The following is a 27819-nucleotide window of genomic DNA, read 5'->3' on the forward strand; positions in this document are numbered from 1 at the left end:
GCTCAACAGATCCTCCTGCCTCAGCCTCCCAAGTAGCTAGAACTACAGGCTTGTGCCACCACACCTGGCTAATTTTGCTGTTGTTGTTGTAGAGACAGGGTTTTCACTATGTTGTCCAGGATGGTCTCAAACTCCTGGACTTAAGGAATCCCTCCGTCTCAGCCTTCCAAAATGTTGGGATTACAGGGATGAGCCACCATGTCCAGCCTTCTTTTTTAGTTGCAATATGCACTATTCTGTTACTGGAGTAAAAATACATCATTTTAATGTAATGTCATAGAGTGTTATAGTTGTCATAGTATGTAGCAAAAGAAAACGTGACCATCCTTTTTCTTTATTCATTAACTTATATGTCTTCTCCTTGCCAGCATTTCTTGTGTTACCTGTAAATTGGACAGATGTCGAACAAATGCAGTCTTAAAAAGGACATTTCTTATAACCCATGATCGATGCTTATCTGTGAGCAAGAGAGTGGGAATACTTTGGAGAGGCCAGGAAACAAAAGAAAGAAAGGTCTTCTCTTTGGACACAGTATTCTTTCTGTGTTCACCAAGAACAAGGCCAGAAGGCAGACGGGCACAGCAGCAGTAATAAGTTACCTTATCAGGCAGCAGATACTCACCCCTAATAGTTCTATACCACACCTTCCAATGTCTAGATATGTGGAAAAGCACTTCTCTAGTATATTGGTTTTTAGCAAAGTTATCTTCTACAACTTAATGTTACAAGAGCTTTCATTATTGTGATTAAAAAAACAAAAACATAACAAAAATTATACCTCGAAATCAACAAACAACCATCAGGGAAATTTGGGCTGGCACATGGCTAGAAACATGATTATTACCAGATTCACTGATTTAATGTGGGACATAAGAAAAGCAGTGATAAAATGGCTGATTACATTTTTTATTTGGAAAATCTGCCTAAATATGACAATAGATTAACTATTCTAATAGGTCTTTTTCCACTGCTACTCATTTTACAGAATATTTTAGAGGAAAAAACCCTTTGATTTTTTTCTGAAACTAGTATATTACAAGGCTGGTTGGGTCTTCTGAAAATTGAACTGGCACATTATGTAACTGCATGGCATAAGAGAATGCCCAGGATTTGCAACCGGAAGACCTAGGTTTGGGTGTCAGTCACCTGCTAGTCGTATGACCTGGGATAAAATAATTACATCTCTGTAAGCCTGTTTCCTTATTTGAAAATGAGGATAATAATGTCTGCCTTACTCAAATGAGATAAGTATATAAGAAAGTATTCTGGAAACTATATAGTTACAAATGTTAGTTCTGTTTCATTATCGGCTTACTAATCTATGGGAGTATGAAACTACATACTTCTAGTTTATGTCTAAAGTAAGATATAGCAATATTTATCAGATATTTAACACCATGGTACTGAGTCAGTTCTAAGGTCCTTATACCACAAATACCTTGACAAGTGTACCTTATTAATTCTCCTGAGGAAATGGACAAACATGTTAACTCCTTGCTGTTTTCTTTCCAAAAGTCTTTATTTCCTTTTAAAATTCAATAACCTTAAAGGAACACCTATCTAGTTTCTGACTATTTGTAGCTCAATTATCTATGAGCCCAGTTTTTCCTGTCTCTTAAACCTCCAGCTTTACTCACAGTTATTTAACTTCTTAGGTGTTTCTCTCTTTCTGGTAACAAGATAGAGGAAAGTCAAAAGTAGAGACAGAGGTGAAAAGTATAGTTAAATAGAATCTTTTTGGCACCAGTAGTGAAATAAGTTGGGGTTTGAGGGGAGAGGATAAAACTGCTAGATAAGAAACTTGAAAGTTAATTGTAGATTTCAATTGTATCCCTCAATAGGCTCAAGTCTCTGCTCAGAAGACATATCATCAGAGAGGCCTTCATCGACCACCCTACCTCAAATAGCACCTCCACATTCCTATCCCTCTACATGACTTGATTTTTATGGCCCTTGTCACCACCTGACATGATTTTAATTTTATTATTCTCCCATTACAATGTAAATTTAATATGTGCAATAACTTTGTTCACAGCTATAATCCCAATGGTTAGCACAGCCACTGGTACGGAACAGTTCCTTATTAGTGAATGAATGAATGAATAAATGAATGAATATATCGATAATATTCAGGTCCTCATACTTGACAGATGATCAAAGTATATATAACTTTAATTTAAAATATAAAAAAGTAGCTACTAGGTATACATTTTCTTGGTGACAGAGTGTTCTGAAATATAGAACGTTTCCTTTCAAGATACGTCAATATCCCAAACTGGTACATTTACTGTTTCATTAGGAAAACATATATGCATAGAAACATAAAATTAGGCTGCTGAAAGAGTTAGAAATATAAAAAACGAAAAGTTAGAAAGGTAAAAAAGCTCTCACCATTTTTGTTCTTAAATAAGAAATTAACTGCAACTAAAATACATTAAAATTTTGAATAACAAGCTCAAAAACAATTTTTTTAAAAATTTGAGACAGGGTCTCACTCTGTTGCCCAGGCTGGAGTGCAGTGGTATAATATTGACTCACTGCAACCTCTGCCTCCTGGGCTCAAGCAATCCTCCTGCCTCAGCCTCTTGGGTAGCTGGGACTACAGCCCTGTGCCACCGCAGCTGACTAATTTTTTGTTGTTGTTGTTATTTTTTATAGAGATGAGGTTTCGCCCTGTTGCCCAGGCTGGTCTCGAACTCCTAGGCTCAAGTGATCTGCCTGCCTCGGCCTCCCAAAGTGCTGGGATTATAGGTGTGAGCCACCACATCTGGCCCCAGAACAATTTCTGATATTAAATAATACGTATTCTAGACGGTAAGAAAAATAAATTCCTTTCACAAACAATAATAACTATTTTATACAGACATAAATCTACTTTTTAAACATAATTTAAATCAGAATCGAATCCTTTCTAAAAATTAAGCTTCTTTCATATGTGCTTACTGGGAAGAAAAAAATACAATTAGGTCTGTTCACAAAGGTTATTAGAATATGACCATTTATTTTAGGTAGATGTTTAAAGGATCCTCAAACTCTGAAGTTTAGGAAAATCTATGATTCATTCTAAGACATATTTGAGAAAAAAATGAAAAACTTCTTAGATATAAGAGTAAGAATTTGTCACTAACAAATGCCTAAATTAAAACTGAATTTTTTAAACACATGAAAAATAAAAAATAACTTACCTATAGGGTATCCCAATGCAAAGTCATTACTTTGTGTAGCAAAAATAGGGAATAGTCCAGCTTTGCTAAATCGACTATCAGGACTGGCAACCAATAAGGTTAATACACATACAATGAAAAATACAGAAGCTTTGGCAATTAAGATACTATATAGAAAGGACCAATCCACATTGGAAAAATTAAGTACAACCATGTTTTTGAATAATAAAGCTGGAAGTGCAAATCTGGAGACAAAATTTCCCAGGCCTTTGGCCTGTGTTGATGTTATGACATTGGCCCTTCCTGCTATGTAGCCACAAAGGACAATGCCAAAGCATTCCAGTAAGGCTGGAAAAAGCCTTGTAATTGACATCGAAGGTGGGTCATTAGTGGAATTAAATCCATGTGTTAAAGCTGTAGGCAAAGTCTTGGTCATATTGACTGCAATGGTTAAGTTCTCTGCAGGTAAATTAGAAAAAGAATTCATTTTCTTTCACCCTCCAACTCCAACCAGCTCTCTGGAAAGAAAGGAAGAAAGATTCAGTATGGCCATCAACAAGAATTCTAGTTGAAATAATACACTGGCAAACCTAGATTTATTTACTTATTAAATGGCCAAATAAATATACATACTTTCTTCAACTACCATCAGGGAAAATACGATGGAAAAAAAGTGGTGGGTTGCTAACAATAATCGCTTCACTCTCAAAGGCAGGTCAGCTCAAAATATTTATGTTGCTGTTCTATATTCAGTATTAGACATAAGTAAAGTAAGATCTGCAAATATTAGAGCCGTAGTGATGCCCTGTGCTTCTCTCCAGTGATTCTCTCCATCAGTTGAGCTCTGCCTGGTGGATAAGGGCCTCGGGACCACAGAGTCTCCACTGGATGTTCCCATGCATCCAAATTCTCTGGAAATTTCAGAAGTTCTTAAGGTTGCATTGAGGAGTCACCCAGGGACCAGAGTCCTTTCCGGCCCATGGTCATACTTGAGTATAGGATGGGAAGAAGAGTATAGTAGAGCACCACTAATCAACTTTAAACCAATAACTTTTTTTTTAAAGATAGGGTCTTGCTCTGTCTCCCAGGCTGGAGTGCAGTGGTGCAATCTCAGCTCAGTGCAACCTGTCTCCTGGGTTCAAGTGATTCGTGTGCCACCATGCCCAGCTAATTTTTGTATTTTTGTAGAGACAGGGTTTCACCATGTTGCCTAGGCTGGTTTTGAACTCCTGACCTCAGATGATCTGCCTGCCTTGGCCTCCCACAGTGCTGGGATTACAAGCATGAGCCACTGCACCCAACCTGAACGAATTAACTTTTCTGTGTCTCACCTTCTTCACCTGTAAAATGGCAATAACAGTAATACCTACCACATGGAAACTTGAGATTATTCAACTGAAGTCTTTAAAATCACATCTAAATCACATCTGGAACAGAGTAATTACTTAATGAAAGTTAAATATAACTTTTGGTAGAATATGACAGAGAGAAAAAAAAAATGATGACATCCCACCAATATACCTTTAGTTCCTTCTATACCAGCCACACACACTGGCCCCAGGGACTTTGTGCCACAGGGACTTTGCACATTCAGTTCACTCAAGTGTCATGGAAGCAGGGACTATGCATGTTTTTGCCCACTGTTGTGTCTTTAACATCTAGGACAGTACCTGGCACACGAGACAGAAAAAAAATATTTTTTTAATGAATAACTATAATAACTTACACTTAAATAAACCTTTTACCCTTTCATGGATCAATGTTCTCTTTCAGGCACTATTTAGTTTATGGACAGAATTTTTTTGTTTTTTGAATGATAAAGTATTATAAGTTTTTCACTACAGCAACAGAACCAAGAACACAAAATGTGTCTAAAGGTGTTCATGAAACGTTGAAAAATACAAAATGTTTTGTAAAATGTTCTAAAGAGGTTTTCAGAAAATGCTAAAGCATGGAACAGATTCAAAAAACGAATAGTACAATAATTATCAGACTCCCTCTTGCTGCCAGGAACACAATGAACATGAGGTCTGGATAGCTCTAAAGCTAATCGGCTTTTATTAGTATCTTGAAATTAAAATGATGACAATTGCCAATTTCTTTTTCTTTTTTTTTTTAGATGGAGTTTTGCTCTTGTTGCCCAGGCTGGAGTGCAGTGGTGTGATCGTGGCTCACCTCCACCTCCGCCTCCGCCTCCCGGGTTCAAGCGATTCTCCTGCTTTAACCTTCCCGAGTAGCTGGGATTATAGGCATGCACCACCACGCACGGCTAATTTTGAATTTTTAGTAGAGATGGAGTTTCTCCATGTTGGTCAGGTTGGTCTCAAACTCCCAACCTCAGGTGATCCACCCACCTCAGCCTCCCAAAGTGCTGGGATTACAGGTGTGAGCCACCACACCCAGCCAACAATAGCCAATTTCTAAGTGATTACTCTGGGTTTACCATCTAAAGTAGACTTATATAAGGTAAAAAGTAAAAAGTTCATGCTTCTGGAAATTTACAATGCTCAGGTTAAGTCCTCAAACATCAACATCATGTTAAAAAGACTTAGATGACAGCCCAGAGATCACCAACAACTGACACCAGGCAGGGGTATAAGGGAATTTTCTCTGTGCTACCCTTGTATAAACCGAACCATTTAAAAACCTTATATTTAATCTGGATTAGGACAAGTATTTTTCTACTAGAATTAGATAGGAGTGGTCAATATAGTATGTGAAACCTACAATACTCACATACTTGAAGTTTACCAAATAAGCATCAAATTATATCTTGGGAAAGCTACTGGTTGGTACAAATACCCATACTTGAAGTAAGGAGCTGGTAAACAATTAAACACAGGTGTTAAACATTTGGAGCCCTTAAGAAAGTGTGTACTTGGAAAGGCAGTGCTAAAGAAGAAAGTGATAAATTAGTCCAGTTTTCTATTCACTTTCAAAAGTGCCTAGAGTATTAACAACTCATTCTGCTTACAATCCCTTACGTGTACCACACGAGCATGTCAAGGCATTCCAGTAATTTCTTTAACCAACAGTTTTAACTAAACTAGTTGAAGTTCAGTGGAGAGTCAAACAGATTCTGGGCTTTACAGCTTATTAACTCATAAGTTACTTAGCCTTTCCGAACTTTTGTTTCCTCAACTGTAAAATGAGAGTAAAAACCCCCCTATAGGGACCAGGCATAGCAGCTCACACCTGTAATCCCAGCATTTTGGGAGGCCCAGGCAGGTGGATTATGTGAGCCCAGGAGTTTGAGACCAGCCTGGCCAACATGGTGAAACCTTAGTCTCTACAAAAAATGAGCTGAGCATAGTCATGCATGCCTGTTGTCCCAGCTACCTGGGAGGCTGAGGTGGGAGGATCACCTGAGCCTAGGAGGTCTCTGCAGTGAGCCATGATCACACCACTGCACTCCAGCCTGAGTAAGACCCTGTCTCAAACAAAGATCTCCTTAGACAGATATTGTGTGGATAGAATATTTTATATACAGCTTATCACAGAGTAAGCCTTCAAGAAATGGCAGCAATTGCTATTAGGAACTGTTGTCTTACTACTAACAATGATAAAAAAGTAAACATGTTAGTTCTTCAAACATACCTGGTAAAATATCCACCAACTAAAAAAAGAGGGATGGGATTTATCAGTTTTTGTTTTATACCAAACAATTAAGACAAGTTGAATTTAATTTGGTTTGATCGTAAGTGGTTGACAGTGAAGGCAGAGCTCTTCATTTTTCTCAGGGTGATGGTCAAATAGTTGTAGCAATGTCCAGGATTAACTTTCAATTCGTTGAAAAATTAAAAAAAAAAAAAGTGGGGGGGGGGGTCGGGCGTGGAGACTCACGCCTGTAATCCCAGCACTTTGGGAGGCCGAGGCAGGCATATCACCTGAGATCAGGAGTTGGAGACCAGCCTGGCCAGCATGGTGAAACCCTGTCTCTACTAAAAAGACAAAAATTAGCCGGGCTTGGTGGCAGGTGCCTGTAATCCCAGTTACTCAGGAAGCTGAGGCAGGAGAATCGCTCAAACCGGGGAGGCAGAGATTGCAGTGAGCCGAGATCCTGCCATTGCCTTCCAGCCTGGGCAACAGAGCAAAACTCCATCTCAAGAAAAAAAAAAAAGTAATCTGCCCTCCCCATGAGGGTTATTTTAGTGTTTTTCAGTATTATAAAAGAAATACCTGCTAAGGTAAAGTCAAAATTATCAAAATGACTTAAAAAGTTTTACTTCATCCTAATCTTTTTTAAACGGGAAGATAATATGCTTTCTAAAGCATATTTTTAAATGAACAGGAACCACAGCAAGGGAAGTTTAAAAAAAAATTACATCCAGCCTTTTCATCTATAAAAACAAAAGCTTGTTACAGAACAAACACGTTCACAGTAAAAAAAACCACTCGCTGAGGCACAAACTGGAGAAATGCTACTGTACTTACAAACCGCTTCTAGCCACATCATACTTGGCTTAGATCACATAAACGAACCACTGATATTGTAAATAACTGCTATTAAGTGAAAATGGGAGGGTGGGGGAAAGGAGAGGGTTGACTAACTTCACAGAGAAAGCTTTAAACTCTCAGGCTATTTCTCAAACAGCCAACATCCTTTATCCTGTGGGATAAGTGTAATACAGTGTGGTACTATTAAAGCACTCTTCAACATCAACAGTCGCACCATTCACCCACTCCCACCTACTTGCTGGGCACCAAATGTCCTCCCCAGAGACCCGGGTAGGGAGCGCTGAGCACTGCCTCCTTGCCTCATCTGCAGGGACAGACTGTGGCCCTCCAAGATAAGGGGCGCAGAGAGTTCCTAACCGAATAGGCTGCTCGGAGAGCGGGTGCCAGCCAACGCCTGGAAAGGCAGCAGTGGAAGTGGAAAGGCAGCCAGGGGTCTGTGCCTGGCGTAAGAAAAAGGTGGTCGCTCGTCTTCCCAGGGCACGGGAGTCACAACGTCATGGTAACTAACATACCCCAAAAATGGGTTATGGAGAAAATTTGGCGCAGTGCTCCAGGTGCCTGGGCAGAAGCCTTCGGGAGGGCCAGATACTGAGGGTACCCTCGGGATAAAGGGAAGAGTCTAAGAATGACAGGGTGGACGCCCGTGCAGTGAGGAGCTTCCCAAACTAGGGATGGCAGTTCTGTCTCCGGAGGGTACGAGACACCCCTTCCCCCGCGCGAGCCTTCCCGGGTGATCTCACACATTCCAAAGGCAGGCGCTGCGGGGCAGAGACAGCGGGTTCAGACAACGGGCCGCGGGGCCAGGGCGCAGAGGGTCGGCGGCTGCCCACGTGCCCAGGCCCGAGGGGTAGGGGTGGGGGTACCCCGTGTCCGCAAGGGAGAGCCAGGACCGGGCAGGTCTGCGCTCCAGGGGCCCATCTCACCTGCTTCGTCTGCAACCTTGGGGTGGCGAGGAGAAGGGAGCTGGCGCTCGCAGGGGGTCAAGCAGGGAGAAGACCACCGTCATCTCCCGCCCCCACCCCTCTTCGCTGAGCGCAGCCGGGTGCCAGCTGCAGCAGCTTAGGCACGTTCCGATAAAGTGAGGTGGGGTAAGCCGCCGCGGCCCTGTCAGCTCAGCCCCGCGCCGGCCGCGAGGCCCCGCCCCCACCCCGCCTTCGGTGCCCACCCCCTCCCAGCCCCGCCTTCAGGCCCCGCCCCCAGCTCCGAACTTCCAGCCTGACGGGCCCCTCCCCGCCCTCAAGCCCCGCCCACTTCCACGAGCCTCGAGCCCAGAGTCCTGGTCCCACCCTCAGGCCCCACCCACAGCCTCGGGCCTCCGAGCCACACGTTCCCCAACCCCGCCTTCAGTCCCCGCCCCCTCCTCCAGCCTCTGAGCCCCACGGTACCCGGCCCCGCCCTGCCGGCTGGGAACCACCCAGCCGCGATCCTCCGGGGCGGGACTTCCGGCCTCCCACCTCCCACAAAATGGTAGCCGTCTTGGGGGATGTTCAGTTTCTTTTTCGTCTCCTTAAGCACAGACGCAGAGCGGGGTTGTCTTTCCGCTTAACCCCAATCTCGTGTGATCTGCTAGTTTCGCTCCTGATTAGCCTAGGACTTTTTATAGCATAGAGTTTTAAAGCAAGGGCTTAGAATCAGGCCTGGGTCAAAATCCTGCCTTCCACCTTCACCAAGGCAGTGTGACCTTGACGTTCCTACATAAGAGATTAAAATGTAAACGCTTAGCCCTGGGCTTGCTTTAGAATCTGGGCCCTGTCCATAACTGCTTCTATTGCGGGGCAGGGGTAGGGGTGGGGGTGGGGAACTACTTACATATCCTCTCAGTATACTGATAGGAAACTGGTGGCGTTGATGGAAAACTTACGAAGCTTCTTGAAATAAAGGTATTGAAACCATCCTCAGGGTTTATAAGAATTCTGGACAAAAATATAATTAAGCATTAATCAGGCTACACGTTGGCCCACTTCCTTGTAACCGAAAGTCAGGTAGAGCTAGATAGTACATTTGCATCCCCGTTGTTCCTATAGATAGGTTTTCTGATGTTAGAGTCATAAGGCTTTTAAGAATTGCTCAAGATATTTTTCAGACCCTAAATTCCAGCGAAACAACTAATGCCAGCTAGCTGGAAGACCCCTGCCACAGAAGAAGGGAATCAGTATGAGAATACAGCTTCTTCATCTCCCTGTCCCATGACTTCGCCCTGCAGTGTTCAACCAATTAATGATCTCCACACTTCAGACCACTCCAAAACCCTTAAGAACCTGAGCCTCAAAGTTGTCCTGGAGACGAATTTGAGGTTTCCTCCTATCTGTGTTTGCTGGCTCTATGATTAAACCTCTTTCTCTTCTGCAACCTGGTGTCCCAGTGTATTAACTTCCCATGGGCCTCAGACAACAAACCTATATACAGTATCCCAAATACAGTGCTCCACTTTGAAATCTGAAGAAATCCTGCATGAGTTAGTCTTTTGAAATAAAAATTATTTCAAATTTTAAAATATTTATATATGTTCCCACTTAAGATATCCACAAGCGTTTGTTTACAACCTTTTACCTTGCTTTGCATCTTAAACATTTTTGTATGGCAATTTCCATGTCTTCCTATCATCTCGGCCATCTTAGTGCAAAGATACAAAATTGTGTGGCTTACTAAGAAAAATTACGGTAAGCTAAGGGTAGGTTAAAGGATCTGAAACTTAGCAGCAAAAAAATGAGCAGAAATTCAAGCTATAAAAAGGCATGGATCCTGCTCCAGTTTTCTTTGCTTCTCCTTTGTTCTCTGTCTTTCTCACTTTTAACTGCCTTCTTTGTTTCCCTTGAACCTGACTGCTTAAAAAAAAAAAAAAAAAAGAACATCTGAATATCTCAATTATCTCGAGGCTAAAAGGATTTTTGTTTAGGAAGTATGAAGATTAATTCAATTAAATAAATACTTCTTGAGCATTGACTACTAGGGGAATACTGGAAGATAGGCCTGGAAAGGTAAGTTATGGTCAACCTGTAGGAGGTTCCTTGGGTTAGTCTCAGAGTTTGAACCTTATCCTTCGGCCACAGTAAAACATTTAACTTTTCTTTTCCCACAGGAACATGTCAGAATGATTACACTATTTGTGGGTGTGTAATCTGGAAGCTGTACCACGATTAGTTGAAAGAGAGACTGAAGGCAAGAAAAACAGTGTGGTGACTTGGGGAAGAACCAAGACATAAGGCAATGAAGACTTACTCTTGGATGATGACAGTAAAAAGAATGGAATAGGTCTGAGAGACAGGAAAAGGGAGAACTGATGGGACTCAATTACCGATAGGGCTAAAGAGGAGGAAGGACAGGGCGAGGAGGAAGGACAGGGCGAGGTGGCTCACGCCTGTAATCCCAGCACTTTGGGAGGCGAGGCAGGAAGATCACTTAAGCCCAGGAGTTCACCAGCCTGAACAACATGACAAAATCCCATCTCTGCAAAAAATACAAAAATTAGGCCGGGTGCAGTGGCTCACGCCTGTAATCTCAGCACTTTGAGAGGCCGAGCCGGGTGGATCACCTGAGGTCAGGAGTTCGAGACCAGCCTGGCCAACATGGGGAAACCCCATCTCTACTAAAAATACAAAAATTACCTGGTCATGGTGGTGTGCACCTGTAATCCCAGCTACTTGGGAAGCTGAGACAGGAGAATTGCTTGAACCCAGGAGGCAGAGGTTGCAGTAAACTGAGATCACGCCATTGCACTCCAGCCTGGGTGACAGAGCAAAACTTGGTCTTAAAAAAAAAAAAAAAAAAATTAGCCAGGTGTGGTGGCACACACCTGTGGTTCCAGCAACCCAGAAGGCTGAGATGAGAAGATTGCTTGAGCCCAGGAGGCGAAGGCTGCAATGAACTGAGATCGCACCACTGCACTCCACCCAGAGCAACAGAGTGAGACCCTGTCTGAAAAAGACAAAAAATAAAAATAAAAGAGAGAGAAGGAAGGATTTAACAAGCTTATGTATTTCCTCATCCGTTAAAATAAAGAAAAGAAATTGAACTAGAGAGCTTCTGGTATCCTGTCCAGCCATAAAATGTTGTTGTTTTCTATTATTCTGTTATCTGAAAATGAAAGGAAGAACTATTTCAGTGGGAGAAGCAGTTTCAAGGAGAAAATAACAAATTTGATTTTAGACCTCAAATCTAAAACCTTGAGAAATTTTCTAGTTCAGTTTTCTTTCTTGAAGTTACCGTCCTCTCCATCTGAGATTCTAGGAGATTAAGCAGTTGGTCTAAGAACACCCAACTAGTCTATGACAGAGAATGAGAATAAAAGCCCTCCCTGTCCTGTAAACAAACTGCTTATAAAGGCATCAGCACATGTATGTAGAGATTTCCGGTAGACCCCTAGGGAGAAAACAGAAAAGAGAGAGAAAGAGCAGAAATAAAGACATGGTTTGAGAAGACATCCGTACAGAATTTACGAAGTTTCTTGTGGGAACCTCACTGATGAGGTTTCTTTCCACAGAGCAGCTTGTGGAAGGAAACTCTAAGAACAAAATGTATACAAAGATGAAAGACTTCATTAAAAAGTCACCCTTAGAGAAGTAATTACCAATGAATGCCACGAGAAGCTAATTTAATTCCACTGCCATATCTGCTAATCATTCTGTGAGATGCTGACTTATTCTATACTATTAACTGGAAAAAAATGAAGAAAAGCTAAAAGTAATGCAGAATAATGGAGGGAAAACTGCAAATTAATCATAACTTTCATTTACGTGTAAGAGGGACCTATAAACTTCAAGCACACTGATATCCCCCCTTCCCTCAAGTCCCGCTGATCAAAATTGACAGGAGAAACAAACCAAATGGTTTGATACAATGACAAAGGTCATGTAGGATATATGTTGAGGCAATATGATGTACATGTGGATTCCTGGTGATTTTTATTTTTCCCAAAATGAAGTACTTCTAATGTTTCTTTCTATGAAAGTAATAAATAACAATGATAACATATTCAGATAATACAGAAAAGAATCATACCTGTGGATAATTTCTTTAGTATTATACCATATATGTATCATTTTATGCAAATATAGATTTAAGAAAAATAGGATTATACATGTGATTTTCATACACATGATTTTTAGTAACTTTTAATTTAATAATACTGTTATAAGCCATAAACAATTTATTCATATAGATAGATTTATATCATTTTTAATGCCTATTAAATATCCCTAGTGAAATTTTGAGGATGATCTTCCTTGAAAAAGGGGAAACTGGGCCATCTATGAAGTCTAACCAAAGTTGAGTAAAGAATAGACAAATAAAAGAGAGTGACTTAAAATGTGCTGTTTGAACATGTCTAATATGATGCCAAATTTTGTTTAAAAACTTTTAGTTTCTTTAAAACTCCCCTTCCCCTTCCCAATAGCATCATTTTCTCTTTAGGGATTCATGTTTCCAGAGAAGTTGACTTCACTCTCCCTTCAGAGGTGATGTAACTAATGCAGGCTGTCCAATCAGTATATTTCATCCCTTTGCACTTAATGATTAGTCAGGGTGGGCACTGATCCTAAAGTAGCTCAGTTGAATAATTCTCAGGACTTTTGCAGAGAATGCTGATATTCTCTTTCTTGCTAGACAAGAGGAAGATGCTGACAGCCATTTTAGAACCGTAAGAGAAGCCGGTCTTAGAATGGTGCAGAAACCAAGGTAGGCACAGCAGAGAGAAGGAAATTAACAGGGACCTTGATGACATGTTAAGTTGTGGGATCAAGCCCCACCCGAAGCAGCCTCACTGGTTGGCCTGTGGACTCTTCATTCATGTGTACCAATCAGTTTTCTTCATTGTTTAAACAAGTTTGAGTTGGGTTTTCTATTACTTAAAATCAAATGCACAGGAAAAAATGCTAAAGGAAAATGCAACAGTAATTCTCTCTGAGTGGTAAGAATACACATGATTTAATTTTTTTTTTTCTGTGCAGAAAAGTTTCCCTTTTTCTTGATAAAATTAATATACAAGTATGTATTTTGGCTATATGGAAATCTTCTAAAACAAATTTTAAAACCATGATTGTGTATTAAACCAGGAAGATACATGAAATCCACCCATAAAATAGAATGATTTAAGAGCACAGATATGATGACCTTAGAGAAGACAAATGACCTATGACCTTAGAGAAGACAAAGACCTTGCTTTTGTTGATCTTTGTATTCTCAGCATTTAGAATAGTGCTTTCCCTGACATATGGTAGGCATTCTGTAAATGGTTTTTGAATGATTGAATAAAACATAATTGCCTATCAGCTATCTAGGAAGTTGGATTGTAACTATAGGAAGTATTTGATACAAGCAACTGTGACATAGCTCTTTTACAGTAACTGGATTTCTTATTTCCAGCTTTTCACTTGGCCTAGTTTTACAGCTTTATTTACATATTCCCCCAGGCCAGACATGGTGGCTCATGCCTATAATCCCAGAATTTTGGAAGGCTGAGGTGGACAGATCATGTGAGGCCAGCCTGGCCAACAAGGTGGAACCCTGTCTCTACTAAAAATGCAAAAATTATCTAGGTGTGATGGCGCGTGCCTGTAATCCCAGCTACTTGAGAGGCTGAGGCAGACGAATTGCTTGAACCGGGGAGGCGAAGGTTGCAATGAGCCGAGATCGCGCCACTGCACTCCAGTCTGGGCAAAAGAGCAAGACTTCATCTCAAATAAATAAATAAATAAGTATTCCGCCAAATTGTTGACTTCGTTTTGTGATTGTAAATGCTAGAATTAAATAATTATTTCTGATCTGTCAAGTTAAAGCCCTATTATCTTTTAACATACATATATATGTTTATGTGTGCATAAATATACAATGACTTTTTTCTCTTTCAATTTACTACTGAAATATTCTCACAAAAGCAATAAAGTGGAACCTAAACATCTCATGTGGCTATTGATCTTGTTATTGACCCCAAGAAAGGCTCAAATGTGATTAAATGGGCAGAGGCTTTTGTCCAGGCCAGCACTTAAGAAGTTAAGCAGAGGCCAGGTGTGGTGGCTCACACCTATAATCCCAGCACTTTGGGAGGCTAAGGCAGGTGGATCACTGAGGTCAGGAGTTCAAGACCAGCCTGGCCAACATGGTAAAACCTTGTCTTTACTAAAAATATAAAAATTAGCCGGGTGCAGTGGAGTGCGCCTATAATCCCAGTTACTGGGGAGTCTGAGGCAGGAGGACTGCTTCAACTTGGGAGGCGGAGGTTGTGGTGAGCCCAGATCATGCCACTGCACTCCAGCTCCGGGCCCACGGAGCAAGACTGTTTAAAAGAAAAAAAAAAAAAAGTTAAGCAGAAAAACAATGAAACCAGAATTAGGTTATGAAACTGAAAGTTAAATCGGTGACTTACATAAGATAGGCTGCAGAAATCACAATAGAAGCATGGTAACTTTGGGGGCCCCACCAGTCTGTTTCAGGACTTAGCTTCTTGATATTTGTGGTTTTGTTTTGACCACTTTTTTTATTTTTTGAAAGGAGTGAGAGAACAGGAACATGAAAATGAAAAACAAAAAAAATACACTTGTTCTTACTTTTTTTTTTTTTTTTTTTTTAGACAGAGTCTCGCTCTGTCGCCCAGGCTGGAGTGCAGTGGTGCGATCTCGGTTCACTGCAAGCTCCGCCTCCCGGGTTTACACCATTCTCCTGCCTCAGCCTCCCGAGTACAGGCGCCCGCCACCTCGCCCGGTTAATTTTTTGTATTTTTAATAGAGATGGGGTTTCAACCGTGTTAGCCAGGATGGTCTCGATCTCCTGAACTCGTGATCCGCCCGTCTCGGCCTCCCAAAGTCCTGGGATTACAGGCTTGAGCCACCGCGCCCGGCACTTGTTCCTACTTCTAAATTGTTCATTTAAAAGTGGGCTCACTAACAAATTTATTTAATAGGCAGCCTTTAAAGAAATAATCTTTTAACTGTGCAGAGCATTTTCTAATTTGAATAATGCCTAAGGTGGAAAACTAAAACTAACCAACATTGTAAAATACAAACAGGAAGTGGAGAAATCTCAGATTTTAACCTTGACTTTAGGTTAAGACTGTTTTTAGCTGATTCTAGTTAAAACATTTTTGAGTAAATAGCTAGCTCAAAAAAAGGCTATCACATCCTCAGCACAACAGTGAAGCACATACCTCAGATGCATTCTTCTAGTAGAGGAAATGTTGTAGGGGTTCCAGTCTCTTTCCCTCCTTGAAGGGGCAGGTCCTCTATCTGTGTTGATTTCTATAGTCTCCTCAGTGTCAGAACAGTATTTGGTAGAATAGAAAGCAGAAACTTGATCAACTTTTGTTGCCCTACTAACTCTTACAATAGAGCTAAATAAGTTGGTGACATTTTTGTATTTAGAGAATCACTCAAAACAGAAACACCTGTTCTTTTTTTTTCCCTTGAGACAGGGTCTTGCTCTGTTGCTCAGGCTGGAGTGCAGTGGCACGATCATAGCTCACTGCAGCCTCAGCCTCCCAGGCTCAAGCGATCCTCCCACCTCAGCCTCCTGAGTAGCTGGGACCACAGGATGCGCCACCACACCTGGCTACTTTTCGTATTTGTTTTTGTAGAGATGGGGTTTCGTCATGTTGGCCAGGCTGGTATGAAACTCTTGCGCTCAAGTGATTCTCCCACTTCAGTCGCCCAAAGTGCTGGGATTATAGGCGGGAGCCACCACGCCGGGTCCCTGCTCTTTCTTAGACTGCTTCTTTCTGATACTAACAAAAGTAACTGATAGAGAAGAAGTATCAACACTCAAGTGTCTACATGGCAGCAGAGAAACTAGACAATTTTTATAAATGACAGTGGCTGAAACAGAATAAATCATGGGGAATCATCATTGGTATTACATAGACTAAATATGATAGTGTTCCATTAATTAATTCTACAAATATTTAAATGGTCTCAGAACTCCAAACATTATTTAGACTTTTCTTTACCTTAACTCTTATGCAAGCTTTCCCTAGACCTTCCCAAAAAGTTGAGACAGGAAAGGAAACTTAAGACTTCTGAACCATAATAACATTCACCAGGCCTACTCACAAAGAGGTCTGGACACTAGATTGGAGATTGTTACTCTTGGAGAATAACATTGATGAAACTATGCTTCTCAGTGCAGTGTGAATTGGGGTCTCAGTCTCTATAGTCTATAGCTAATAGCATAATTAACTATATCAAGACTGACCTATTGGCCGGGCGCGGTGGCTCAAGCCTGTAATCCCAGCACTTTGGGAGGCTGAGACGGGCGGATCACCAGGTCAGGAGATCGAGACCATCCTGGCTAACACGGTGAAACCCCGTCTCTACTAAGAAATACAAAAAACTAGCCGGGCGAGGTGGCGGGCGCCTGTAGTCCCAGCTACTCGGGAGGCTGAGGCCGGAGAATGGCGTGAACCCGGGAGGCGGAGCTTGCAGTGAGCTGAGATCCGGCCACTGCACTCCAGCCTAGGCTACAGAGCGAGACTCCGTCTCAAAAAAAAAAAAAAAAAAAAAAAGACTGACCTATTATTAGTCCAAATGGCCTAAACCAAACACTGTCCCATAGGTTTATTGTACTCATATATTTTGGAGACAACAAGATGTTTATAGTAATGTTAAAACTTGAGGCCAGGCACAGTAGCTGACACCTGTAATGCCAGCACTTTGGGAGGCCAAGGCAGGAGGATTGCTTGAGCCTGGGAATTCAAGACCAGCCTGGGCAACAAAGTGAGCCCCCGACTCCACAAAAAATAAAATAATTAGGCAGCTGTGGGAGTGCATGCCTATGTAGTCCCAGCTACTCGAGAGGCTGAGGCAGGAGGATTGCTTGAGCCCAGGAGTTTGAGTTGCAGTGAGCTCTAATCACATCACTGCACTCCAGCCTGAGTGACAGAGTGTGACCTTGTCTCTAAAAAAAAAAAAAAAAAAAAGACAAAATTCCTAGAAGATTCTTAAAAATTTCATTTCATATATTGTCTCAGTGACTGGTCAAGGATTTTTCTTGTGTTGTTGTTTTAACCCAATAGTCTTTGTCAAACCAAGAACTGGTGTTGAAAATTTTAGCCCAACGTTTGCCATAGTGAATAAATCATTTATCTTACAGGCAAAAGAAGATCAAATCTGAGGGCACTTGAAGCAGTTTTTAGAAATCTTCAAACCACAAGCAGACATCGCAGTGAGATTCAGAAGTCCCTGTCTGAATCTGTCCTCACAACCACTTTAATCTCACCCATCCAGCCATGAGTGTCAAAAATTAGAGTCTGTAGGTAATGTTTGTCCAAAACAAATTTGTCCAGATTCCCTCTGTTAACTTCGGAAGGTGGTAAACAGGGAAGGAGCATGAGCTCCGTTACAGAGAACTTAGCCTGTGTGAAGGTTAGAAAGGAAAAAGCCCTCGTGGGAATAGCTAGACATTCCAAACAGCGTAGAACATCAGCAAGAGTAATAGCAAATGAACTGAAGAAGAGGCAGTTGTCTCCTCAGCTCTCGGAAAGGGAAATAACAGAAGGTTTTATCAGTCCCATTGAGGCTGGTGACCAATGGGAAGCGGTTGCTAAGGAGACAGCTGGTGCAGGGATTTCTACAGGCAGGATGAGGGGAGGAGGGTATAGGTTTATGCATTTGCTCCCATTCCTTTTTTCCTCTTTTAGGCTTGATATGCTTCCAGGTTCTCCATCATTCTTTCTCTTTCTCTGCGTTTTCTCACCTTCTCAGTCTTCTCATTTCATTGTTACTACATGCTAGTGACTTGGTGCTACCAGGCTACCTGCTTGCCCCACACATTATTTGTTCAACATGATTTGCATGTATAGGTTACTCGTCAAGAACCTAGGAAGGTCAAGTGAGCAAACAGATGGAAGAACAAGGGGGTGGGGACAGTCATAAGGATTGAGGGCTATTACAGAGCATTCTGCAGAAAGCTTAATCACAGTGAAGAATCCAAAAGTTCTGTCACAGTAGTTCTCAACTGGAGCTTCATACCAGAATCACCGGGGGAATATAATTTTTAAAACATGGATGCCAGGGCCCAGCCAGACTTTACTCAATCAGTGTCACAGGAATCAGGTCCAAGGCCTGTATTTTTTTCCACCAGATTCTGCAGATTATTCTATTGCAAATTCCTAGTTAAGAAATTCTCATTTAGGGACTAAACTAGAAATTATGTCTTTTTTTTCTTCTTTTAAGAGACGAGGGCTTGCTCTGTCACCCAGGCTGGAGTGCAGTAGTGTGATCACAGCTCACTGCAGCTCCGAATTCCTGGGCTCAAGTAATCCTCTTGCCTCAGCCTCGGAGTAACTAGGTGTGCACCACCACACGCAGCTAATTTTTTTTTGTAGAGACAGTGTCTGGCTATGTTGACCAGACTGGTCTTAAACTCCTGGCTGCAAGGAGTCCTCTTGCCTTGGACTCCCAAAGTGTTGCGATTATAGGTGTAACCCACCATGGCCAGCCTGTTAGTCTGTTTTAAGAGTAAGCAGGAATATTTATCTTAGAGGAGGGCAAAAAAATTTTTCTACCGGCTCAGTGCTCACTGGGAGAGATACGTTTTCATTATTTAAAAAGGGCACATTGGGTCTGGCATTTTCCATTAGAAATCCATTTCAGTAACTATTTTCCTATGACATCGTTCCTCAGGTGAAACCCATTTCTTTTGATTTGCTCTTTGTGGAGAAAAACAAAACAAAACAGTTGGCTGTCTTTGTTCCTTGTACATATACACCGTGTCTTCCCTATGATGTCATTTCCAAATCCCAGTCAGAAAGTTCGTATTATAGGTAAAACTGGGTAAGGTAATTTTCTGACACATTCAATAACTAAGCCAATACACTGAACGTGTTGTCGATTATGTAGTAAAACCCCAGTGCAGTCTTTTTACAATCTCTTAAAGCTCTGGTTTTTGAGAAACAATTATAATTCCTCTTATCTTTCTTCAGATATGTTATTTTCTAAAATTTGACTTTTTAATAATCTTTTCCTTTATAGTTTGTGCATTTGGTATCTTTTTAAAGAAATTCTTCCTTGCATCAAGGTCGTAATTATATTTACCTATGTTTTCTTCTGAAAGCTAAATGTTTTGTAAAATTGTTTTTCTTTGTACCAGTTTTCAATTCTCATCCGTTATTAGAGCCCCACTCTAGATCCAGAATGTAGAAAGTTTCTGTCCCACACAGAGAATAATACTTCTACAGCTCCTGCTAGAGTCTGGATCAAAAAACTCTCAATGTAGAATAAAGTAAAATAGGAGTATTCAAAGAGACTTTAAAATTTATAAAATGTAGTGAAAGAAGATAGCAGATGGCTGGGCGTGGTGGCTTACACCTGCAATCCCAGCACTTTGGAGGCCAAGGTGGGAGGATTGCTTGAGCCCAGGAGTTTGAGACCAGCCTTGGCAACACACTGAGACCCTGTCTCTATTTATTTAAGGAAAAAAGTGTGGGGGCGTACCAGGTGCGGTGGCTCACACCTGTAACTCACTTTGGAAGGCCAAAGCAAGTGGATTACTTGAGGTCAGGAGTTCAAGACCAGCCTGGCCAACATGGTGAAACCCTGTCTCTACTAAAAATACAAAAATTAGCTGCGCATGGTAGCACATGCCTATGATCCCAGCTACTCGGGAGGCTGAGACAGAAGAATCACTTGAACCCAGGAGGTGGAGGTTGCAGTGAGCCAAGACCACACCACTGTGCTCCAGCCTGGATGACAGAGCGAGACTCTGTCTCAAAAAAAGAAAAGATAGCAAAGCAGTAAGGGCAGTATCAGCTAATGGAAATATAGATTATCTTAAAGCCAATCCTCCAGAGATACTGAAAGATGAGGCATTACGCCTTGAGAAGAGTGAACAAATGCAGTATATGTGGTCTAATGGCCACTAGCCAAGTTGTGGATAAAGTTGTGGATAAACTTATTGCATGTTTGTCAAATGTCTAGCAGAGATATGCTTATCATATATTTGTCAAATGTCTAGCAGGGCCTTGAAGATACCCTTGAAGAAAAGTCACTTCACAGTCTCATGTCATGGCTAATAAGTAACCAGCCACTCAGAGTCAGGTGTCAGGTGAGGTGCTTCATGCCTGTAATCCCAGTAACTCAAGAGGCTGAGGCAGGAGGATCATTTGAGGCCAGGCATTCAAGATCAGCATGGGTGACAGAGTGAAGCCCTGTCTCTAAAAAAACAAAAATCAAAAAACAAAGTCATCTCAAGGACAGAACTCTTTGGTGGCACACTCCTGTAGTGCTAGCTACTCAGGAGGCTGAGGTGGGAGGATCACTTGAGCCCAGCAGTTCGAGGTTGCAGTGAGCTATGATTGCACCACTGCACTCCAGCCTGGGTGACAGAGTGACGGTCTGTCTCCAAAAAAATTAAATTAAAAATAATTTAAAATAATATAAGAAAGAAATCCTTGGATACAGTTCCTAGAAAGTGTCCCACACAGCTAAACCCTGCTATGGCTCTGGCCTCCCATGTCCACCTGCTCCCTCAGGTCCTTGGCTCAACTTTGGAACTGGTTGTTGTACTTTGGGTTCCAACCCTTGTGCCGCTCTGTGAACATCTATCAGCTCCTGTCTTCTACCTGCCCCAGTGGTGCTGCTCTATTACTGACTTGGCTCACTTGTACACTCAGAATCAGAGGGCCTTCATGATCCCTAATATCACCTCAAGCTGATACGAGTAAGCTTCTAGCCTTACCTGACCTGCTGTTACCTGATGAAGACTATTGCTTGTACTGGTAAAGCCAAACTGTTAGAGGGCTCCACATACTCAAATGTATCTTAAGGTCCATTTGACAGTCCTCTAGCAAAGGAGGCATTTCCATAGATATGAAATCATCTGTTTTCAAAGGCGTGACCTGTGTTAGGCTACCCTGGGCTGAGCAGGCCCATCCTTTGTGGGAAGACCTATTTTCCTCCCACCAAGCGACTCTGATAGTTTGGTGGGTTCAAGGGATGATTCCCCTCCTCACCAGCAGCCGACTTCCCTGCTGTCCACTATAAGAAGTGTTACTTCTGGCTGGGTGCAGTGGCTCACGCCTGTAATCCTAGCACTTTGGGAGGCCGAGGCGGGTGGATCATCTGAGGTCAAGAGTTTGGGAGCAGTCTGGCCAATGTGATGAAACCCGGTCTCCACTAAAAATAAAAAAATTAACCGGGCTAGGTGGTGGGCGCCTGTAATCCCAGCTACTGGGGAGGCTGAGGCAGGAGAATCGCCTGAACCCGGTGGGTGGAAGTTGCAGTGAGCCGAGATCATGCCACTGTACTACAGCCTGAGTGACAGAGCAAGACCCCCCTCTCAAAAAAAAAAAAAAAAGAAGTGTTGCTTCTGTCACTGCAACCCTGCCCAGGACTGCCTGGGCTTCTGGACGTGGGAGTGAACTGACAGCGTTGGCTCAGCTGCCTCTGCTGGCAGGGCAGATGGCCCTTCCCTCCCTCACTATTTTGTATACTTTTCCCCAAAGTTTACCTCCTCAATAAAAAGGCACTGCCTAACATGCTTTCCTTTCTGCCACTTCCAAATTCTCTCTGCCCTGGAATAGCCCAGGAATCTCAAATAGTCAGGCTCTGACATCTTGGATCCCCTAAAATCATTGCCTGTGGGCTCTCCTTTGCACGATGCTGCGAACTCCCCAGTGGTTTGCATTCTACATGGAAGCAAAGTTTGTGCCTGGGGAAATCTCAGGCCATAGATCTGACCTGTCACCAGAGTCCCTAGAGCAGCCTAGGGCCCTGGCCACCATAAAAGCCATCGAAGCTTCGCTTCAAGAATTATAGGTCTAGAGGACTCTCCTCCTGCTTCCTCAAGTCCCAGTAGACTACTAACACTCCTGGTATTTCTTCTCTGAAGATAAACCTTGTAAACCAACAAGTATCTCAGAGAAGTCTCAATCAGTTTAGAGGCTTGTTTTGCAAATGTTAAGGGCCATGGTCTGTGACACAGCCTCAGGAGGTCCTGAGAACATGTGCCCAAGGTGGTTTGGTTACCGCTCAGTTTTATGCATTTTAGGGAGACAGAAGTTACAAGTTAAAAACATAAATCAATACATGGAAGGTATATACTTGTTTGGCCTGGAAAGGCAGAGCATCTTGAATGAGGTGGCTTCCACGTTATAGGTGGAGTCCAAGATTTCCTGATTGGCAACTGGTTGAAAAGTTAAGCTTTGCCCCTTAAGAGTTTGAAGTCAGCATAAAGAAATTATCGCGTTAAGACAAGGGGAGTTGTGGAAGCTAAGGTTCTGATCATGTAGATGAAGCCTCCAGGTAGCAGGCTTCAGAGAGAATAGATGGTAAATGTCTCTTATGGGACCTTAAAGGCATCAATCTCTGGAAAAGATCTAGTTATGGAAGGGGATTCTCTACAGAGGACACATTTCCCACAAGAGACAGCTTTGCAGGGCCATTACGAAATATGTCAAAGAAATATATTTTGGGGTGAATTACTTTGATTTCCTTCAGGGCCTGCGATCTGCCATGGGGTGCTATACCACAGTCAAGTTGGAATTTGGTATCTTACTGCTACAGAGTCTGTTGTCAGTCTTTTGAGTTAGTGCTGGTCAGTTGTGCCTAAACTCAAAAGGCAGGAGGGTAAAAGGAGGTGTATTCAACTTTGCCTTTCCCATCATGGCATGAAGTAGTTTTTCAGGTTTCTCTGGGATCCTGTTGGCCAAGAGAAGGGTCTATTTAGCCAACTGGGATGCTTAGAATTTTATTTTTGGTTTCCATTCTCCCCTTTCTGGCCAAGATTTGCCAGAAGCAACATCAATGGCCAAACTTTTATTTTGTTGTGTATTGTTGCCGCAGTGGTGTAGCTACCTGGCCTGCATCCATCCTGTCCCTTGCTGGGACCCCCATAGCCAAGACACTTAGATCCAAAAGACTCATAGTCAATTTAAGCATTCTAGGCCAGGCAGGAGTGGAAGTGTGCAGGCATTCATCAAACCTTTAAAATCTTCTAAGTAGTATAAGAGCCAAAAAGTCAAAAGGCAAGTTTACAGAACTGATTTATCTATAAATTTTATGCATTGAGCGACTGCAGTCTTGGTTTTAGTTACAGACTTGTAGCAATTAGCTGTGCAGAACATAAGCATTTTGTTAAAACCATTTAAACTAGGGAGTTTAGAGACTTTTGTTGTATTGCAATGCTTTTTGCAGTCTTTTTAGTAATTTGTTCTAAGATGACTAATAAAAAATAATAAGATCTCCCCAGGCATAAAAACTATGCATCATTGTATCTATCTATCTTCATAAATCTCATAACTGGGAGTACTATACTCAGGAAGCTTTGTCACTTGATATCCTCTGGGCAATTTTCTTTTAACTCTATAGGAAGCAGGAAATTCTTTATAGTTGGGGTAGATGGAAAGGGGCCACATAATGACCCAGGAGGAAAAGTCTCTCATTTTGTAAGCTGTTTAGGCATCTGAATACCTGCCCTTGATGTGGAGGGTCTGCACTAATTCTATCCCTCAGAATCCATACTTACAATCCCACATGTCCGCTGCTTCCGCAGTAATCCCTGAGCCCTCAGAATCCATACTTACAATCCCACATGTCCACTGCTTCCGCAGTAGTCCCTGGGCCTAGAGGAAAGGTGCTTATATTTCCCCTAGAGGTAAGTTTTAGCAGTGGGACATTAGCAATGAAAGTAGATTCAGCCCGGTGGGATTCTAAATAAGTTTTAAATTTTGGAGCTTTCAGGTACAGAGAAAGGGAGTATTTGTTGCTTTACCCAATTTTGTATGCTATAAATAGCTCAAAAAGAAAAAGGGGTTTTTCGTGGGTTTCCCGCCTGCTGCAGCGTTGAACCATAATCATGGTGAACACGATGGAGTTGCCCAGGTTGCGTATCAACGCCGGAATGCTAGCTCAGTTCATCGACAAACCTGTCTGCTTCATAGGGAGGCTAGAAAAGATTCATCCCACTGGAAAAATTTTTATTCTTTCAGATGGAGAAGGAAAAAAATGGAACCATCGAATTGATGGAACCCTTTGATGAAGAAATCTCCGGAATTATGGAAGTGGTTGGAAGAGTAACTGCCAAGGCCACCATCACATGTACATCTTATGTCCAGTTTAAAGAAGATAACCATCCTTTTGATCTTGGACTTTACAATGAAGCTGTGAAAATTATTCATGAGTTTCCTCAGTTTTATCCTTTAGGGATTGTGCAACATGATTGATCTTGATGGAGTTTCATGTGATTGCAAATGAGCTATATTAAAGACTATTAAACGAAGCCCCTCTTGTTTGAGGGAGAGATTTCTGTGCTTTCTGATATTTAATTTGCTCTTTTTAAGGTATTCCAACCTAGAGTTTTTGATGAAACTGATATATTGACGGTTCTCACCTAAGCTCTTTTATAAAGAATTGCTACTCCAATATATGGTCAGATTAGATGCAAGAATAAAGCAGTTGTCTGAGTTTAGGTTTCTATTTTATTAATAAAAACCGAAATGGTAAAAAAAAAAAAAAGAAAAAGAAAGAAAGAAAAGAAAAGAAAAAGGGGTTTTTGTTTGTCTGTTTTTTCAACTGTGGAAAACAAAACAAAAGGACATAAACCCTGCCTGGCTCTGACAATGACAGGAAAGGGAAACTGACAAATAAGAAGTAAACATTTAAATTGTGTAGTATTAAGGCACAGAACAATGATTTTAATTTGGATAGAGGACTGTTGCCAGGCTGGAGTGCAGTGGCGCAATCTCGGCTCACTGCAATCTCTGCCTCCCAGGTTCAAGTGATCGTCCTGCCTCAGCCACCCGAGTAGATAGGATTACAGGCACGTGCCACCACACCTGGTTAATTTTTGTATTTTTAGTAGAGACGGCATTTCACATGTTGGCCAGGATGGTCTTGATCTCCTGACCTCATGATCCGCCTGCCTTGGCCTCCCAAAGTGTTGGGATTACAGGCGTGAGCCACTGCACCCGGCTGAGGAAAAATTATTAAATTAGTATTTATGCTTTTGAATATAGGTCTTGTCCAGTGTGATTTAAAAAATTTTTAGCCAAATTAAATTTAAAAGTTTAATTGAGCAATGAATGATTCACGAATCAGGCAACCTCATGAGCCAGGATAGGCTCTGAGACTCCAGCACAGTCACGTGGTGGAAGATTTGTGGACAGAAAAAGGAAGGTGTTGCACAGAAAATACAAGTGAGGTAGAGAAAAATCTGGGTTGGTTACAGGTTGGCATTTGCCTTATTTGAACAGTTGAACAGTTGGCTACATCTGATTGGCCAAAGCTCGGTGACTGGCACAAGTGTAGGCTACAGTCTATACCTCCATTTGTTCACAATATACGGAGAAACCTTTAGGCCAAACTTAAAATATGTAAGGAGGCAGCTTTAGGCTAAACTTGATTTAACAAGTGTAGCATGAAAGCAGTGTATTTTGGCTGTTATCATCTCTCAGTTCTGAGGATGAGGTTTTGGTTAACTTAAGTTTGCTGCCAGATAACAGTATTGACATTTAAGATTTACTAGGAGTCAGTGCTCCTTTGAGATGAGATAGGAGTACCCAGGAGTCAAATCCCTTCAACTTAACAGAACAAGAGCTAGTTAACATATTTGATAAAAACCCTATTTAATGGGAATGGAGGGAGTCTCTCAACTGATGTCTAACCATCAGGCTGGAGGTGATGATACTAAAGTTTATCTTAATTGGAAGCTATAGAAAGATTCTATAACCTTGGGATGATTAATTTTTATAGTTCTGATAAGCCTCCAGCAATAAATCTAAGTCAGAGGCTTAAGTTAGGATTTGACTTTTGAGACTGTTTGTCAAAAAATGTTAAAAGACTCAAAACATTTTATTGAAACAGAACCACGGGTCATTATAAAATAATATTCACTTAACCAGAGTGATAATAAAAAGACTTGATTTTTATTGTTATTATTTTTGAGACAGTCTTACTCTGTTGCCCAGGCTGGAGTGCAGTGGCCTGATATTGGCTCACTGCAACATCTGTCTCCCTGGTTCAAGGGATCCTCCTGCCTCAACCTCCTGAGTAGGTGGGTTTACAGGTGCAAGCCACCATGCCCGGCTTATTTTTGTATTTTTAGTAGAGATAGGGTTTCACTATGTTCCCCAGGCTGGTCTCAAACTCCTGGCCCCAAGTGATCCACACATCTTGACCTCCCAAAGTGCTGGGATTACAGGTGTGAGCCACCATGCTGGCCAAAAGACTTTAAAAGCTGTATAGAAAGTTATATGGATGTAAAAACCTTAACTCTTTTAATGTTTGGTTTTTAAAGGTAATTTTTTAAAAACCTAATAAAAACAACATAGGAATTGTCTTAAAATTTTTGTTTCTTAGGCTAGTTGCCAAAAAGGAGGAAAAAAACTCTTCTACAGTGATTGTTTTGAGAGAAGAGAGACAGACCCTCTCATATTGTTTTATATTGTTTTATACTCCGAAAAAGAAAGAGAAGCAAAATTAAAGGCAGGTAGCCCGATGCCTGGGAACCAGACCTGAAACCAAGGAACCAGACCCAAAACCAGGCCTGGGGCTGCCTGACCTAAGCCTGGTAGTTGAAGATGGACCACTGACCTAACCGGTTATGTTATCTATAGATTCCAGGCATTGTATGGAAAGGCATTGTAAAAATCCCTGTCCTGTTCTGTTTCGTTCTGATTACCAGTGCATGCAGCACCCCCAGACACGTACCCTCTGCTTGCTCAAATCGATTACGACCCTCTCACACGGACTCCCTTAGAGTTGTGAGCCCTTAAAAGGGACAGGAATTGCTCACTCGGGGAGCTCGGCTCTTGAGACAGGAGTCTTGCCGATCCTCCCGGCCGAATAAACCACTTCCTTCTTTAACTTGGTGTCTGAGGAGGTTTGTCTGCAGCTCGTCCTGCTACAGTTTTTCCTTATGGGAAGCCCATTTGGATAACCTGAATGTCAGACTTGCTAAAAAGATAAATTAATCAGACACACAGAAAGAGTGTGTCCTGGATTGAGTGACCACCATATTATAGAGGCCTTGAGGAGGGACATATGTGACTCTTAGCTACAGCATGGGAAGTTGTCTGGTTATGTTGACCACTTTAGACATACCTTGGGGTTCAGAAAACAATACCCCAGAGTGATAACTATGAACCCAGAAAATCTGAGACAGGTCTCAGTTAATTTAGAAAGTTTATTTTGCCAAGGTTGAGGACCTGCCCATGATGTAGCCTCAGGAAGTCCTGACATGTGCCCAAGGTGGTCAGGGCACAGTTTGGTTTCATACA

The 27819-nt window shown here is 41.9% G+C and overlaps 1 protein-coding gene and 1 pseudogene across 5 annotated transcripts in view; one reads left to right on the top strand and one right to left on the bottom strand.

Annotated features, from left to right (window-relative positions):
• The window catches only part of GPR155 (G protein-coupled receptor 155), a 49415-nt gene extending 40659 nt beyond the window's left edge, over nt 1-8756 (bottom strand). The window contains exons 1-4 of one of the 5 annotated variants that reach the window (XM_021923726.2): nt 8546-8747; nt 4686-4834; nt 4535-4591; nt 3186-3682 (exon numbers count right to left, since the gene is read on the bottom strand). In XM_021923726.2, coding sequence (XP_021779418.2) covers nt 3186-3651 — 466 coding nt within the window. In that variant the 5' untranslated portion in view covers nt 3652-3682; nt 4535-4591; nt 4686-4834; nt 8546-8747. The other 4 variants (XM_003907629.4, XM_017946666.3, XM_009182474.3 and 1 more) reach the window with 4 other exon arrangements.
• Nucleotides 8757-24398: 15642 nt separating this feature from the next.
• On the top strand, nt 24399-25333 carry LOC110740993 (annotated as a pseudogene).
• Nucleotides 25334-27819: the final 2486 nt, after the last annotated feature.

This window comes from Papio anubis, chromosome 10, assembly GCF_008728515.1.
Source record: "Papio anubis isolate 15944 chromosome 10, Panubis1.0, whole genome shotgun sequence".
NCBI classification, from domain to species: domain Eukaryota; kingdom Metazoa; phylum Chordata; class Mammalia; order Primates; family Cercopithecidae; genus Papio; species Papio anubis.